The following is a 16,553-nucleotide window of genomic DNA, read 5'->3' as shown; positions in this document are numbered from 1 at the left end:
TCTTGGACTAATTTCAAAAGCCCTCTGCAAGCAATTAGTTCAGACCTCTGGCAAGAGCACTCTGTCTCTCCCCTGGCAGTGGTGAGGAAGAAGGAGGGAGCAAGAGAGAGAAGGGGGTATCCAGGAGAGAGAAAAAGGGTGTGTGTGAGAGAGAAAGTGTGTATGAGAGAGTGTGTGTGTGTGTGTGTGTGTGTGAGAGAGAGAGAGAGAGAGAGAAGGGTGCGTGTGTGTGTGAGAGAGAAGGGGGTGTTAGAAAGTGAGAGAGAGAAAAGGGGTGTTAGAGAGGGAGAGAGGAAAAAGGGGGTGTCAGAGAGAGAGAGAAAGGGGATGATAAAAAGAGAGGGAGGGAGGGAGAGAGAGAACATGGGTTGGCAGAAGACAGAAAGAAAATGGAGCAGCTGCATGCCCTTTTGGCTGACCTTGCCCATCATTAGCCAGTGCGCCTGACAAATTACTACTGAGAAAATGGGGCCATGACAGAAAAAACGTTCCCAAATCCTGACATAGAGAGTCTGTCTTACGCAGTGTTGTCTACTATCAGGGGTAGGCCACCTGGGGCCTTCCAGATGTTTTTGACTACAGCTCCTATCAGCGCCAGCCAGCAGGGCCAATGGTCAGGAATTATGGAGAGCGGTAACCCCATCTGGAGGACATCAGGTTGCTTTGACCTGTTCTACTTTGACAGGCAGAGGCTTCCCAGGTTCTTAGGAAGGGGCCTTTGCCAGGGGACTCCTTCAATGCCCAGGATTGAACCTGTGGCCTTCTGCCTGCAGAGGACGTGCTCCACCACCCTCTCAAATAATTCAGTCTCTTTAGCCTGGTCCATAATCGAAAAGCATCCATAATAGGTGTTCTTTAACAGCTGTTGAGGGGCCTTTCCCCCCACAAGTTTGGAGGCCCATCTGAACACCTGGCTGGGGTGTTCTGGAGTTTCCCATGCTGCTTCTCACTTCTGTTCTTCTCTCCTTTTGCAGGCCGGAAGCAGAAGAAAACATAATAACCCCGCAACTGACTCCAGACTGCCCTTAGCTCCCTCACGTGCCTAAAAACAATCTCCCTTAATTGAGGCTCCATCTGTCTCCCAAAGCCAGGGCTTGAAAGCAGCCAGATTTTATTTTTAAAAAAAGTTTTCTTGGGAGAAATTTGCCCTGCTGCTCTCCTCTCTGACTGACACTCCAGCTCTCTCTTGCAATCTCAGGTTCTTTCTTCCTCTGAATCCAAGTGCCCCCATCCCATCTTTTGATTACCTCTGTAAATAAAGAGATCTCGGAGAGATACTTCCGGGGGGCCAAACTGACTTTGTTCTTCCCTGTGGACCAAAGACAGTTGCAATCCTCCCATCTTTCCTAGATTAGCTACTATTATTAAATGATTAGGCACTTAAGTACCTGAAAAAAATCTATCTATCTATCTATCTATCTATCTATCTATCTATCTATCTATCTATCTATCTATCTATCTATCTATCTAATCTATCTAATTCTTTGGTACCAAGATGCAATTTCTAGGGGACTAGGGTAGTCTGGCATGTTCAATGCTGCCTGGAAGCACATCGATACTCCCCAACATTTCCAAATATAAATTCACTCACCCATTTTTTTCTGTGCCTGCAAAATAGGGTTTCATAATTTCTCCAGTTGTTGTTAATAATGATTAGCATTTTAGCACTTTAAGCATGTTCAAAACACTTTGTGTCCATTCTCTCAGGAATCCTGGCAACCCCTCTGCAACGTAGGCCAGGATTATGATCATCCCCATCACGCAAGAGGTGAAGCAAAGGCTAAATGAGAGTGGCTACGGCTGCCTTCCCCAATCTGGTGCCCTCCAGATGTGTTGGACTATGACTCCCATAAGCCCTGACTGTTGGCCACGCCAGCTGGGACTGATAGGAGCTGTAGTCCAAAACACCTGGTTGGAAAAGGCTGGGTTGCGATAATATTTGGACTGCAGACTTCTGGATTTGTAGCTCACATTCTTAAACACTACACTAGCTCTTTGTTATGATTCAAATAGAGACACCCGCACCCCACCCCAAAGAGAACAACTTATGTCCCATGCTTTGGTGTAATTATTTTATTTATTTGAAGGCAACAAACTAAAAACATGTTGAAATACACCAGCTGTTGCTGCTGCCATCTTGAATTGTCCAGAACTTGAATTTATCTCCATGGACAGGCCCGCGGATGTGTTGAGGCCTATTGGAGCCCTTTCCACAGTCCTTTCCACCACCCCTGCTCCTTTTGGCGTGGGTCACAGTGGTGGCCAGCCCCTGTCCCAGAAGCCATCTTGCCACATGATTCTGCGCATAAACAAACATGGAAGTCGGGGCTGCTGACTTCCATCACAAGTCAGGGAATGGCCTCTGGTTATGGGCCAGACAAATCGGCTCGACTGAATTGATTTTGGCCTGGAGCCAACAAAATCTTCAGGGAAGATGCGGACATCTCCCCACACTTCAAGTCCATGGCTGCCTATGTCTCTTCAGTTCGATCTAGGCCATTGCTCCCCTCCTCTACAAAGGGAAAACTCACTGCAGGGATGTAAACTGAGGTAGTGGGGAAAGAGCACAAGCAGAGAGGAGCCTAAAGATTTTCCAGCGCCATCTTCCCAACCTTTTTGGCCAACGGCAGCCTCGCCCGCGGGTCTCTGTTGGCTAATATCTGCCACCAGATGCCATGTGGGGTGGGGAAACCAGCATCTTGAGAGACGTCTCCATTCTGCGAAATGTCATTTAGGCATTTTATGAGGGTGGGCAAAGAAAAAAAAAATATACACACACACACACACACACACACAATATTTCTCCTGTGGAAACAAAACACCAAACAAGCCCAAGCACGGGAAGGATCAAGTTCGCTTTCCCCAGCGGTGTTGGGTGCGTACGTGTACATGGAAATATGGAAACTGAGGGCACCCACTTGGGCCCGGGGAGTCAACACATACTCTTATTTTGGCAACAGCACAGGCCAGCTGGCCTTTCTTCAGAGGGCCCACAGGCCAAAGGGATGATCGGTTTTATGGGCGCAACGGGGGTGTTAGTCACAAAGGCATTTAAGAGGGCCTGAGGGCATCATAAACAAATGGTTGCCCTGCTCCGTTGGGATCTGTTGCGTGGCATGCCTTTGGAAGGGGCCCGCCAGACACTGACGAGGCCTGCAGCCCGGCAACTGCAAGAAGGTCGCCTTGACGACGGCCGCCATCTTTTAGGTGGAAGCCATCGTTCATCATTCCCTTGGCACCACTAGGGGGCAGCCTATGGAGAACCATCTTTTGCCATTCAAGGTCATCTTTGCTCCCCTGCCTTTTCCGGAACATTCTGATGGTTCTCGACCAGTATTACCGAATTAAACGGCGCAAACATGCTACTTTGGGAAAAAAGAAAGAAAAGAGGGATGTTGGGGAGCAATAGAGAGACAGGCATGAAAAGAAGCCGCTTTATTTATTTATTTATTTATTTATATAAAAGCGATGCTGAGCATGGCATACGCAGAGATCACACTCTCACAACAACCCTGTGAGGCAGGCTGGGCTGAGAACGGCCCAAGGTCACCCAGTGCACTTTGTGATTGGGGGGGGGGGAATTCAGCTCCCCCCCCCCCAGTGCCACTGTTATCCATCACATCACATGGGCTCTCTTGTTCCAGGCATGACTAGGGACACACACACACACCCTAGAGAGGACCAGCACAAGATGAGCTTTAACAGAGAGGAAGAAGCAAGGAAGGATAAGATAAATGTGGAGAAGGGATTGAATTAAGGGCACTTAAGTGGAAAATTTAAAAGTGTGTTCCAAGACCAACCCACAGCAGAAAAGGTCAGCTTTGGCATTTTTAAAAAAGCAAGTTTCTAGTCCTCATGCCTGAAAAACAGCCAGAAATGGCAGGGGCAATCCCAGTGGCTGGCAGGATGGGATCACAGAATAGGATTCCTGTTGTCTTTTTTGAGTGGTGGAGGGGGGAAGATTCAGGCTCTCATCATCCCCTCCCCATGAGAGACAGCATGACGGCATGATTAGAGCAAACCTCCCCAAGCTGGTGCCCTCCAGATGCTTTGGACGTCAACTCCCATCAGCCCCAGTATTGGGCGAAGACTGGGAAGGCCAGATTCCACTCCCCATCACCCTCTCAGCCATGAAGCTCAATGGGAAACCTTGGGCCATTCACTCCCGCTCTCTCCCCCAGCCTGACCTACCTCACAGGGTTGTTGTGGGGATAAAAGAGGTTGGGGAAGGGAAGAATCACATACTCCACACGCCTTGGGGGGACAGGCGAGACAGAAATATATGCATGTTGCAATCCTGTAGACACTTGCCTGGAAGCAAGTGTCGTTGAACTCAATGGGACTCAGTAGGACTGCACCGTAAGTAAATCGAGAGCTTTGGCTATTGGGCGGTATAGAAATGATATAAATAAATAAAATAAAATAAAATCAACCGCCAGCAGCAGAAAGAATAAATGATTCAAAGCATATGCGAATGCGGCACCTGTTACTCACATCAGAATTCCTCTTTCCCCCCATATGGTACTCCATTTGGTGTTTTTAATTTAAAATAATATGCTAATAATAGTGCTCCAGGGCTTGAACAGCTTTGAAATTATAGGAATATGGACCACGTCAAGACATGGCTTTGCTAGGAATCTCGGAAGAAGCTGCCACTGCAGAGAATTATTCCAAGCAGGTGGTGTGGAGGGGAGGGGGGGCAGAAGAGAAGAATCCCCCTCCTCCCAATGTATTTATACCCCCCGCGGGGATCAGCAGACGAAACGGAGCCCAAAAAGGTCGGGTTGCACGAAATCTTGGAATGGCTCCCATGAGGAGGAGGGAGGGGGGAAGGAATCCCGGCCTTCAGTATGGCCCTCCTTTCTCCTTCCTCCTCTGCCCCATTTCTGTTTGGGCCCAAGGTGTCACATATGTGCGGTCAGCCCTCCCTGCACGCCACGCGGGTCGGAGGACAGCGCCTGTCACATCGGCAGCAGGCCTCCCCTTTCCATCCGCTCGCTGCTTTCCCTGGTTGACACTGACAGCTGGTGAAAGGGAAAAAAAAGGGAGAGGAAAAGCCATGAGCCCTGCAGACGACAAGCGGAAAGGCCGCGGTGAGCGTCAGAGTCGCCGGCCAGGGAAGAGCTGTGGTGTTTGACCGGTGTGCCCGCTGGCCTGTACCACCCATCATGCACTGCAGGGGTACCGCCACGTTGCGATGAGTTGCCCAAGCGCGTTCCGCCAACTTTTTATCAGCTCAGGCTGGTATACCAACTGCGCCCTGATCTGGACAGAGAGAGCCTAGCTACGGTTCTCCTTGCTCTGAGGACATCTCGTCTGGATCGCTGCAATGCGCTATATGTGGGGCTGCCCTTGAAAACGGTCCGGAAACTTCAGCTGGTCCAAAATAGGGCAGCGAGACTGTTAACAGGGACTGGCCAGCAAGCTCATATTACGCCGGTACTTTTCCAGCTGCACTGGCTGCCAGTCCATTTCCAGGCCCGATTCAAAGCACTGGTATAACATTCAAAGCCCTTAATGGCTTGGGGACAGGTTATCTGAAGGGTCTCCTCCTCCCATATGTGCCTGCCCAGACCTTAAGATCGTCCTCAGCGGCCCTCCTCTGGGAGCCTCTGCCAAAGGAAGAGGGGCGGGTGGCTACTAGGAGGAGGGCCTTTTCTGCTGTGGCACCCGGTTGTGGAATGAGCTCCCTAGTGAGGTTCGCCTGGCACCTCCGTTATATTCCTTTCGGCACCGGGTGGAGACCTTTCAATTTTCCCAGGCATTTTAGCTTCCTAGGTTTTTTTTAAGCTTTTTTGTTTAAATCTGTGTTTTAAATCTGCATTGCTGCTAGGTTTTATTCTGGTTGTATTGTTATATTGTGGTTTTAATGCTTTTATATTTTATATTGTTTTATTGTGTGCTTTCTGGTTTTATTTTCTGTGAAGCACCCAGAGAGCTTCGGCTATTGGGCAGTATAGAAATGAAATAAAGAAATAATAAATAAACTAGAAAAACCAGCTGTAGGCCAAAGACGGGGACTGACTGGGGACGGGGAGGTTGGTGTACACGAGGGTGGGGGTGGCGGGAAGGAGCTTGGGGGTGTTTGGCATAGAACCATGGAATAGTAGGGTTGGAAGGGGCCCACAAGACCATCGAGTCCAACCCCCTGCTCAAGGCAGGAATTTCTGCTAGTCCGCTGAAAATTCCTTCCACTTTTTTTTCAGTGTTGAAATTCTCATTCAATTTGATAGAAGAGAAATTGCTTCCAAAAAGAAATTCAATACTGAAGAAATTTCGGAGAAATTCTCAAGTGTTGGGTTTGAGTTTCTTGGGCATGCCCCCAAAAGAAATCCAGCATATAGACTGTCCTGACTATGAGGCAGAACCATGGAAGCCCCTTTCATGGGGGAAGAAAACTTTCAGGAACTTGGAGGGCAGTTTTTTGTTGTTGTTCAGTCGTGTCCGACTCTTCGTGACCCCACGGACCATCGCATGCCAGACCTTCCTGTCCTGCGCTCTCTCCCGGAGCGTGCTCAAGTCCATATTCATTGCATCAGTGATGCTATCTAGCCATCTCATCCTCTGCCGTCCCCTTCTCCTTTTGCCTTCAGTCTTTCCCAGCATCAGGGTCTTTTCCAGGGAGTTTTCTCTTGGCAAAGAACTAACTCCACCTCATCCCTGGAGCTGGATGCAACACTGCTCCCCCTGCCACACGCCTGCATTGTGGTGGATGCAAAGTGGGGGCCTCCACAGTGGATGCTGTTGCAGCAGGAAAACCCCCAAAACCATTAAAGAAGAAGCTGTGCTACAAGCCCTGCCAATGGGGAGCCCTACCTTGGAGAAACTGCTGAGAACAAGCAAAGGGCTGGATGCGCCTGATCTCGGAAGCTAAGCAGGGTCAGGGCCAGCCCTGGTTAGTAATTGGATGGGAGACTGCCTGAGAATCGGGCTTCCTGCACTGAGCAAGGGGGTTGGACTCGATGGTCTCGTAGGCCCCTTCCCACCCTATGATTCTATGATACTTTCTATGATACTTTCTTCTTCCCCTGGAGAAATTCGGTGAACTTGCCTCCCAAATTTCTCTGCCCCCAAATAAGGTGGAGAATTTCAAGAGGCCATCTGAGTACAGCTCTAATCTCTGCACTTCGCCCACTGTCGTTGCCCCGTCCTCTGCATAGGGAAGACTGTCTCCTCAGCTTTGCACAGAGTCAAAGGCAGGCCCAAACTGGGCTTGCTGAAAACCGGTATGCCAGGGTTACAGAACCTCCAGCCCGTGGGCCAAACCTGGCCTGCCGAGAGTCCCCAGGTGACCATGCCCCTTTTCTCTGACCACCGATTTCCTGGCTTTTGTGCAGTTTTTTCTCCCTTCTAAAAGGTTGAAATGCCTCTCCTAAGACTTAGTGACTGGCAGGAAGATCTCAAGCTAAAATAGGTGGCATCCCCCCCCCCCCGACCCCCGTTTGCCTTTGGCACTGCTCACCACCGAAATGCGGTCCCGGAGGGCTTCTCCAAAAAGGAAGTCAGAAGCGCGGTAGCAGTTTTACAAAGTTTTTAAAAAATTTCTTTAGTTAAAACATTTGTTGACTTGCCCTTCCACCCCAAGGCTTCTAGGGCGGTGTTACAAAAGTCTGAATTCAGGCAGACAGATAAATACAATGTAATCAAAACAAATAATTATAACAGAAACCAACATGACAATTAAACAGGTTTTTAAAAAAATAGAAATACAGATTTAATCGCATCAACACAAACAGAATGCAACTGCATCGAAACGCCCTGGGCAAACAGGAAGATCTCAGCCTGGTGTTGAAAACAGATTGCCAGCCCCAGGCGAGCCTTTTTGCAGGGTGCATTCCAGAGAAAGCCCCTCTGGCCTAACCCATATCTGCTAAAGAGATTTGGAGAGCTTAAGAAGTGGGCAAGCTGGTATGGGAAGAGTTTCAGACAAAGGTCTTTCCCAGTTTGACCTGGAGATGCTGGGACTGAACCACTTTGCAAAGCAGGGGCATTACCAGTGAACTGCAGCTCAGTGACTGCACCTACTCACCCCAGATCAATTAGCATCGTTCAGAGGCCCAACGGAGAACCACGGCTTGAATCCATGTCCCCCCTTCCTTCCATTCCTGATTCTGCACTCCCAAAATGCACCTGGGTGGTGTCCCCACACCCATGCTAATCTTAAGATATACAGCCGGTACCAAACCGAGGAAGCGGAACCAGCGTTTTCAAAACTGACACGTCGGCACGCCTTCCTACATCTTTGACTGTTTGATCACATTACAGAATCTTTGTTCTCCATGCCCAGCTGGCAACACGTTTGCGCAGAGCGCCATCTGCGGAGAAGCTTGAGACCACTGCATCCGGTGTTGCGCCATCAAGACGGAGTCAGTGTCGGTGGTTCTTCTTCGTCGGAGTCAAATTCCACGTTCTCGTCCTTAACCCACTTGCCGGAGCCATCTTGGACCCAACCAGAGCTACCGGGCAAGCGAGGGAAAAACACAAAACTTATTTATTTTATTTATTTTTAAAATTTATAAACCACCCTTCATCCACAAAGGATTCAAGGGTGGCGTACTCGGCACTAAAAGCAAACAAACAAACCTGATATAAAAGACAAATGAAATCAGCTCTTCAACCAGCAAACCAAACAAAAACACAACAATTCAGTTTTAAAATGAATTAAATTGTAACATTCTAAAATATTAACATGTTCAAATGCTTGAACTAGATGTTAAACTTAGAAGGGGTTACTTTTTTCCTGGAATAACTGGTTGTGTGAATAAAGTCGCTTCCACACTAGAGTCTTTTAGTGCCACTGAGGCATAGCTTTTCTCCAAATAATCTGGAAAAGAAGTAAAAAATGGAGGATCCACACAGCACTTAATAGAGCAAAATATTAACTAGCACTCACCTACTCAACACCTGAAATCTTTCTCTAATTTTACCCACAAGTAAGCCTTTCTTAGTAGAGGTCCCCTGCAAGATTAAAAGCTTCCTCTTAGGGACATATGAAGCTGCCTAACATCAAGTCAGTCCAGGCTACACTGACTGGCAATGGCTCCCCAGGAAGTTAGACAGGAGTCTTTTCCACCCCTATCTTGGAGATGTCAGAAACTTTTGCATTCAATACATGCAAGTTACAGCCCCTTCCCAAACCATTTAACAGTTTTATTGCTTCCTGTTCAGCATGGCTGGAGGAGGAGGGATTCCTGATGAATTACACTTTAATTTGTCATCATCATCTGTTCCTCACAGGTGGGTTGGGGGAGGCTTTACATGATAATTATTAATTGAATTCCCTATATAGCAAGACAGCAGTATAACAAGCCACTTCATCACACAGAGGCGCAACCACATTTTCTGCCTTAGAAAATGCTGGGATGCAACCATTTGACAATGACTTTGTCTGGGTTCCCAATCAAAAGTGAATGAACAATGGATGACATTGATCCACCTACCTTTTCAGCTTCAGATAGTGTTCTAGAGCCTGTCGCTTCTCTGGGGTGAGATTACTGGGCCCGGAAGGAAGCGTCTCCACAGGAAGGCCTTTCTTTTTGTGGCTGTGCTTCTTCCCTGGGGCAGGTTTTTTCAGGGAACCTGGAACCAAGGGATGGATGCTTAGGACCAGCTTCTCCCTGCTCACTGGATACAGCAACAGTGCTGCTTAAGGGAGACCGCAGAGCCTCTGTGACATCCGCTGCCATGACACACCCCAATCCCTGCTTTCACCTCAGACCTATTTGCATGGCTAGCAACCAATGCGCCTCACCTGAAAGGAAAGGGGCAAAGGCAAGAACGAAGGTGGGAATCCAGGATCCCCTGCGTACACTCACGCGCCATTTTGGGAGCCTTGCAGCTTTGGTGGGTTATTTCAAACCAATGTGCAAGAATACACTTCTGTGCCTTCCCCCAGGCTCCTGTGTCCTTGACCTCCTTGCTCCCCGGACCACAGGGTGGCTGACTCTCCCTGCTGAACATCTGGCTGTTATTCAGGCCCAGTAAATTGAATCCAGCACCTCCCCACCTTTCCATAATCCTCCTGAGAACTAGTGCAGTCGCTTGTGTCCCTTGGACCTGAGCGAGGCGTCTTCCCTCCTCGCCAGCCCCGTCCTCTGTGCTCCCTTTGCTGCCTTTGAAGCCCACTCTCTCTCCCTGCAACCGTCTCTTGTCCTTGGGCCCCATGTGAGGGCTCCCCGCCCATGCTTCCCAAACTCTATTTCCCTTCCAACATGCAGCTCTTTGGGTCCCTCGGTCTGACACAAGGCTCCCTCTCATTTCCCCCAGAACTCCTTCTTGCTAGCTTCAGCCTCCGAGGGGACTGAGCTGGCCCAAGACATTTTGCTGCCAGAAGCAAAGAACCAGGTGGTGCTCCCATGCCACGCACAAAAGCCAACTGGGCTGGCCAATGAGTCTGTCTTCGCCAATGAGTCTGTCTTCAACTCTGAAGATGGGATAGTGTCCTGTACCACACCCTGGTCTCTCCAACACCTTGCCACCACCTCCCAGCATTTGCTGCCTGAGGCGGCTGCTTCATTCTGCCCAATGGTAGGGCCGGCCCTGCTAGGCAAAGTAAACTAATTCTCATCACATTGTAGTGAAGAACATTTTTACAAGATCGCTGGACCTAGAGAATGGACCTAGGTTTTCTTGTTAATTAAAAAAAAAGCGTGGCAGCAAAGGGGCTGATGGAAGGGTTGCAGCCCCCGACCCAACTGTTTCCAAACAGTTCGCTACCTGCTGTTATGTTCACAGACCCAGGCAAATGGGTGGTTGAAGTGCCTTCCACCCCAACAGGCCTATCTTCACCCGTCCGTGTAGAATTCCGGGGTTTTGACACCACCTCTTCCTCGGGGTCTCTGGAGCCAGGACTCATCCTCGAGGGACTGGGGCCAAGGTCACTTCCGGCCTCCCTGTACCAAATAATACAAGGGTGTTGAACCTCAGGCCTGTGGGCCAAATCTGGCCCTCCAGGGATTCTCAGATGGCTAAGCCCTCTTCCCCCTTTCCCCTAACCACCTCTTTTGACGGTTTCCCGTCTTTTGCAGATTTCCCCCCATTAAGAACATCAGAAGAGCTGTGCTGGATCAGACTAAGGGTCCATCTAGTCCAGCATTTTGTTCACACAGTGGCCAACCAGCTGCACACAAGCAGGACATGAGTGCAACAGCGCCCTCCCACCCATGTTCCCCAGCAACTGTTGTTCACGGGTATACTGCCTTTGACACTGGAGGTAGCACATACCCATCAGGACTAGTAGCCATTAATAGCCTTTTCCTCCAGAAATTTGTCCAACCCCCTTTTAAAGCCATCCAAATTGGTGGCTATCACTGAGGGGAGATAGGATAGCGCTCTTCAAGTCCTTGAAAGGTTGTCCCAGAGAGGGAGGCCGGGCTCTCTTCTCTATCATCCCAGAGTGCAGGACACGGAATCATGGGCTCAAGTGACAGGAAGCCAGATTCCGGCTGAACATCAGGAAAAACCTCCTGACTGTTGGAGCAATACGACAGTGGAACCAGTTCCCTAGGGAGGTGGTGGGCTCTCCCACGCTGGAGGCATCAAGACGAGGCTGGACAGCCATCTGTCGGGGATGCTCTGACTTGGATTCCTGCGTTGAGCAGGGGGTTGGACTCGATGGCCTTGTAGGCCCCTTCCAACCCTACTGTTCTAGGATTCTATGATCTCCCACCAATCAGCTTCATGGCATGACCCCACTGGGTTCTAGTATTTTGAGAAAAATGTCTCCCTATCCACATTCCCCACACTATGCATCCTTTTGGACCCCTCCATCGTGTCTGCCCTTACCCTCCATTCTAAAAGCTTGAAATGCCTCTCCTAAGGCTTAGCTATTGGCAGGGAAGCTTCTCCAAAAGGGAATTTGGCCCTCAGAGCAAAAGAGGTTTGAGACACCTGAAACAACAGGACATACAAGGCCTCGTAGCAGTGCAACCATGGAAACAGCCGTCTTCCTAGCAATCTACCCCGCGCCACTCCCAAGACAACGAAGAGAAATGGACATGATCCGTATCCGTGTTCAAGACATACTTTTCAGCGATGAAGTTACCTGCTCCGCCGACAGCAGCTGTTGTAAGGAGTCGCTTTCAGCAAAGCGTTCTGGGCAATTTTCCGGGTTTGCACAAGTAAAGGAGCAGGGCCTGGTGTCGCCTAAAGAAGCAAAACATAGAGGCCACGATCCATTAAGCATGCTGAAATTGGGTCGGCCTAAGCATGCTAACTTCTGTGTTGGATTGGGGCCGGACTCTATCAAAATAAAACGGCACCGGAGAGTTACCGGTCTCCACCCCTGCAACTCTATCGTGAAATCTCATATACATTGGTTGCCACCTAGACGCCCACCCTGATTTGGAAACAGGAGTGTCCATGACAGGAAAAGCTTTGCTTGGTGAGTTCAGGCTGTTACACAGCCGTTAAAAGCACAGAAGAGCTCTCAGGAAAAAAATGTTGACAACCCCCGTGGTTTCCCTGATGCCATGAACTATGGCGTAAGTCCCACGCAACTCAGTGGGGCTCATTTCTGAACACACATGCACGAGATTGCGCCGTAAGGAAAGCCAGCAGACGCGGAGGCTGCCGTTGCAGCAAGAGCCATTAGGAGGTGACAAAGAGCACCCGGCCCAACCTGGGCGCCAGCTTCTTCTTCCCGGAGGTATGCCTGGTGGCGCCGTTTCTGAACTTCATTCTCGAGCGAATGCTTCTTCCCGTAGAACTTCTGCAAACCTATGACAGAGAGAGGGAGAGAAATTCCAGAGTGGGGCGGTGAATAAAAAGTTGCTCTCGGAGAACAATAGGTTCTACACACCCCTTTGGTAGCCTTGGAGAAGTGAGATCTCTCTCGCTATGCCTCGGTCTTCCTCATCTGTAAAATGGGACTACCTTACTTGACGGTTGCGAGGATGAATGAAGCCACTTGGCATGTTAAAAAGTGCTACAGATTTATAGAACGAGAACTAGCAACTGCCAGGCCAAGAGGCTGGCCATATTCATTTTCAGCCACTCCAGTCTCATCCGCCTTCTGTGCACTCAACAGCACAGCCTCTCTCCTTGCCTACACAGCTTCTCTGCCCCCTCAGCATTTGCACCATCATTTTTCCTAGCCAGGCTGATCTTTTATCTCTCACCTAGACCGCAGTCAAGACCTCCTCCTCTCAGCAGTCGAGACCATCATGAGCGTTCTGTGACATCACAGAAGCCCAGCCAATCAGGGCGGGCTTCTCAGACAGACACTGGTTAAAGAACAACAGGTTTTGCCTGTCGTAATTACTCTGTTCAACATCATAAAGTGGGGAGGGGCTGTAACAGAGATAGCACACACTCTTCTCCCAATACTGGTGGATCGATAATCATCATCGTCTACTAAAACAAAAACCAATGTAATGCAGTAACAGAAAAATGAACTAAATTTTATTCAGTTAAATTTATTTCACTTTTCTGTTACTGCATTACAGAATCATCATGACTCTAAAATTAAATTCCTTTACAAATTCAGTATTTTTGTAACGCAATATAATTCTGGCAAGTTTGTGATTTTGTTATGTATTAACAGAAAACAGGAAATCAATATGTTACATTAAAATACTCGTTAATAATTTGATCATCATCATTTTCCATAGGAATTATTGAGAGTTTTAAGAACTTCAAAGACATAAATACAGTAATCCTGCACAACCCCCTTGTAAGGTAGGTTCTGTATGCTCATACTGCAGATGGAGACACTGAGGCTGAGAGATTGTGGCTTGCCTATGGCAACTTGGCGAGTCTCTGGCAGGGATGAGATTCGAACCAGAGACCTTCCTGGTTCACAGCTTAGCCAATAGGATATGCTCCCTTGTAAAGCTATTCAAGAGAGTCACTCCTGGGCCATCCGTGGCTGCGCTCGCGAAGCAAACCACACGACTAACGGCTCGCGTTCCATCTCCAATCAGACATTCTTATTACCCGGAGCAACCAATCAGGCAGCGCTCGCAAGACAGCCAATCACAATGCGGACACACCGCCAGTTTTCCTGCTGTGATGCTCAAAACTATGCTGCCCTTAGCAACAGGGCACACCTTTGCTTATATCTGTCCGGGGTGCTCTGAATGTCGTAGAAGCAAGTTTGAGGCCTGAGTCCCAGGCACGCTGAGGATCCAAGCGGAGTCTTGGCTCACTTACTGGCTAAGTGCTTCTTCCCAGAACGGTGGACTGTGAGCATGTCAAGAGTGTCGAAAACCGGCCTATGGAAGCACACTGTGCAGGCGTATCTGCAATGAGCAAAGAGCATTTAATGAGGACTTAGTAGCCATATAGCAATTCAGACCATCTTTGTCCATCCCCTGCTCCCTGCTCCTGTTTTTTAACTGGGAGGGTCAGGGATTGAACCTGAGACCTTCTGCATGTAAAAGCATAGACTCTACCACTGTGGTACAGTCTCAGACCTTTCTGAGTACACCCAGCACAAAGCGATTAGCTGGATCAGTGAAAGCAACCACTGAGCTGTGGGACTATAAGCAAAGGGTACCCATAAAGCTCGGTCAATTCTGGTGTGTGTCTGTCCTAGGGAATGAAGTGGGTGCAGGAGAAAAAAGTTAAAAATGGCACTTGATCACATACTTCCATCAACATCTCAAAAGGGCGCCACTCCCTCCCTCTCTCTTTTTCCAATATGCACATTTATTTAAATTTAATTTGGCAATATGCACATTTTATTTAAATGGATTTAAATTAATTTTAAGCCCTAAAAGGCAGGCCATTCAGCCACTAAAATTATTTAATCAGTGTACTGAGTCCTAGAAGGAAAGTAATCTTATAAGGGCTGACAATACAGTCCCGGTCCTTAACGCATCTAATTCTTGATTTCGTTATGATAATTATTTTATCATGCCAACGGTCTGTACTGGCAAATGTGTTGGACTATGACTCCTATCATCCCCTGCCAGCATGACCATTGCAGTCTATCTAGGTATCTATCCATTTCTGTCTTTGCAACAGCAGTAATTGTACTCAGTGCTCCGTAGCTCTGACCTGCCGTCTCTCAGTAGCATGGCTTCATCTTCAGGAATATAATTAGCCAAAAGGTCTGCGACTCTCCTTTTCTGGTGGTGGGACACAAAAAGAAAACAAGAAGCAGAGCATACGCTGATCGCTGTGCGCAAGTGAACAAAGCAGAAGCACAGGAACGACACTTCTAGGGTGCTGCTGCTCGGATCTGAGCAAGCGCGTAAACAAGTTCCACACTTTGTATCGGCCACGGGCATGCCTCTAGGCACATGGCTCTCCCGGGAAGCAAATATATTAAACCATCAGCCAGAAAACCCAAACATCTGAACGGAGAGATGCTCGAACCCCAGGACCGTTTTTTTTGTAATGCTCGGCAAAGCAACCATAGCAGACTGGCACAGCGGAGCACCTGAGGGTGCACAGAGTGCAGGGCTTTCTCCTGTGTATTGCTGACCACACGAGCACTCAGCAACCCAACTGCGTTATGTCCAACGCGCTTTACGTATCCCGTGGGCTGGATCTGGAGGAGGGATTTGACGTCGGCCGTGTGTTCCGGGGAGGGGCATGAAAATGGCATTCTGGAGCAGGGAGCATGTGCAGAGCACACTGGAACACGGGGCAGGGCGCATGAGAGCCAGCGTGGCGTAGTGGCAAGAATGCTGGACTGGGAGCCGGGAGATCCGGGTTCTAGTCCCCACTCGGCCATGGAAGCTCACTGGGTGACTTTGGGCCAGTCACAGACTCTCAGCCCAGCCCACCTCACAGGGTTGTTGTTGTGAGGATGAAATGGAGAGGAGGGGGATAATGTAGGCCGCCTTGGGTTCCTTGCAAGAGGGAAAAAAGGTGGGGTATAAATGCAATAAATAAATAAATAAACGTGCAGAGTGCTCGCCTTGCCGTAGGGCTGAGAGCATGTGCAGGGTGCACGTGGGGAACCCGGTGCGGATGGCGTAGCAGCCCATTGACCCCAGCAGCTTTCCAAGCAACGCAGCCCTGGCAAGGTGCTATGTGTGGGGGGCCGGGGGCAGGGATGCCCCCGCCTCCTGCTCCCTCTCCAGGGCTGCCCCCTCCACTCACCTTGAGCACATTGAGCTGACTGGGGTCGTCTCCCTCCCTCTTGAACGACATGGTCCCCCAAGGCCGGGCTCCCCTCTCCCATGCGCCCCCCAAGCTGCCTCCTCTTCCCCCCTTAACGCTTCCTCCTTGCCACGGCCAGGCCTCGTGGACTGCAAACCCCAGCATGCACCTAGCTTCCAGCTCCTCCTCCTCCCAACCACTCTGGCTGCAGGGACTACGCTTCCCATCAGGCCTGCAAGGCTGGGGGAGGAAACGGCGCAAGGACTGCGTTTCCCAGGATGCGTCTGGGCAAACCCAGGAGGGGGGAATGGACTGCATTTCCCAGCATGCCGCACGGATTCCAGTTCAATAGCTGTAGACAGGTCACCCGGGGTGCAGAGAGCGATTAGAGCAGGTGCGGCCCGAAACGGGTTGCTTTAAGGTTTTGACGTTACAGTTTTGTTGGTCGCTGTTCCAAATATATATATATATATATATATATATACACACACACATATATT

At 49.4% G+C, this 16,553-nt stretch overlaps 2 protein-coding genes across 5 annotated transcripts in view; one reads left to right on the top strand and one right to left on the bottom strand.

The window, feature by feature from the left end:
- The window catches only part of TMOD4 (tropomodulin 4), a 34,397-nt gene extending 32,258 nt beyond the window's left edge, over window positions 1-2,139 (top strand). For both annotated transcript variants that reach the window (XM_084823710.1, XM_084823711.1), the window contains exon 10: window positions 975-2,139. In XM_084823710.1, coding sequence (XP_084679836.1) covers window positions 975-997 — 23 coding nt within the window. In that variant the 3' untranslated portion in view covers window positions 998-2,139. The remainder of the gene's footprint in view (window positions 1-974) is intronic.
- Window positions 2,140-7,514: 5,375 nt separating this feature from the next.
- Window positions 7,515-16,339, bottom strand: SCNM1 (sodium channel modifier 1). 3 transcript variants are annotated; one of them, XM_084823713.1, is made up of 8 exons: window positions 16,054-16,190; window positions 15,001-15,071; window positions 14,152-14,240; window positions 12,620-12,717; window positions 12,044-12,144; window positions 10,717-10,892; window positions 9,441-9,579; window positions 7,515-8,456 (listed from the first exon to the last, which is right to left on the bottom strand). In XM_084823713.1, exons 1-8 carry the CDS (start codon window positions 16,102-16,104, stop codon window positions 8,357-8,359), a joined length of 825 nt encoding a protein of 274 aa, XP_084679839.1. In that variant the 5' UTR covers window positions 16,105-16,190; the 3' UTR covers window positions 7,515-8,356. The 3 variants fall into 3 exon arrangements, with proteins under 3 accessions (XP_084679839.1, XP_084679842.1, XP_084679841.1); XM_084823716.1 differs by lacking the exon at window positions 16,054-16,190 and adding an exon at window positions 16,223-16,339 and having other exon boundaries at window positions 7,516-8,456; XM_084823715.1 differs by lacking the exon at window positions 16,054-16,190 and having other exon boundaries at window positions 7,516-8,456; window positions 15,001-15,319.
- Window positions 16,340-16,553: the final 214 nt, after the last annotated feature.

Source organism: Heloderma suspectum, chromosome 17, assembly GCF_057233095.1.
Source record: "Heloderma suspectum isolate Gila_16-S chromosome 17, 16-S_ref, whole genome shotgun sequence".
NCBI lineage: Eukaryota > Metazoa > Chordata > Lepidosauria > Squamata > Helodermatidae > Heloderma > Heloderma suspectum.
This window is presented reverse-complemented; position numbering and strand designations above follow the sequence as displayed.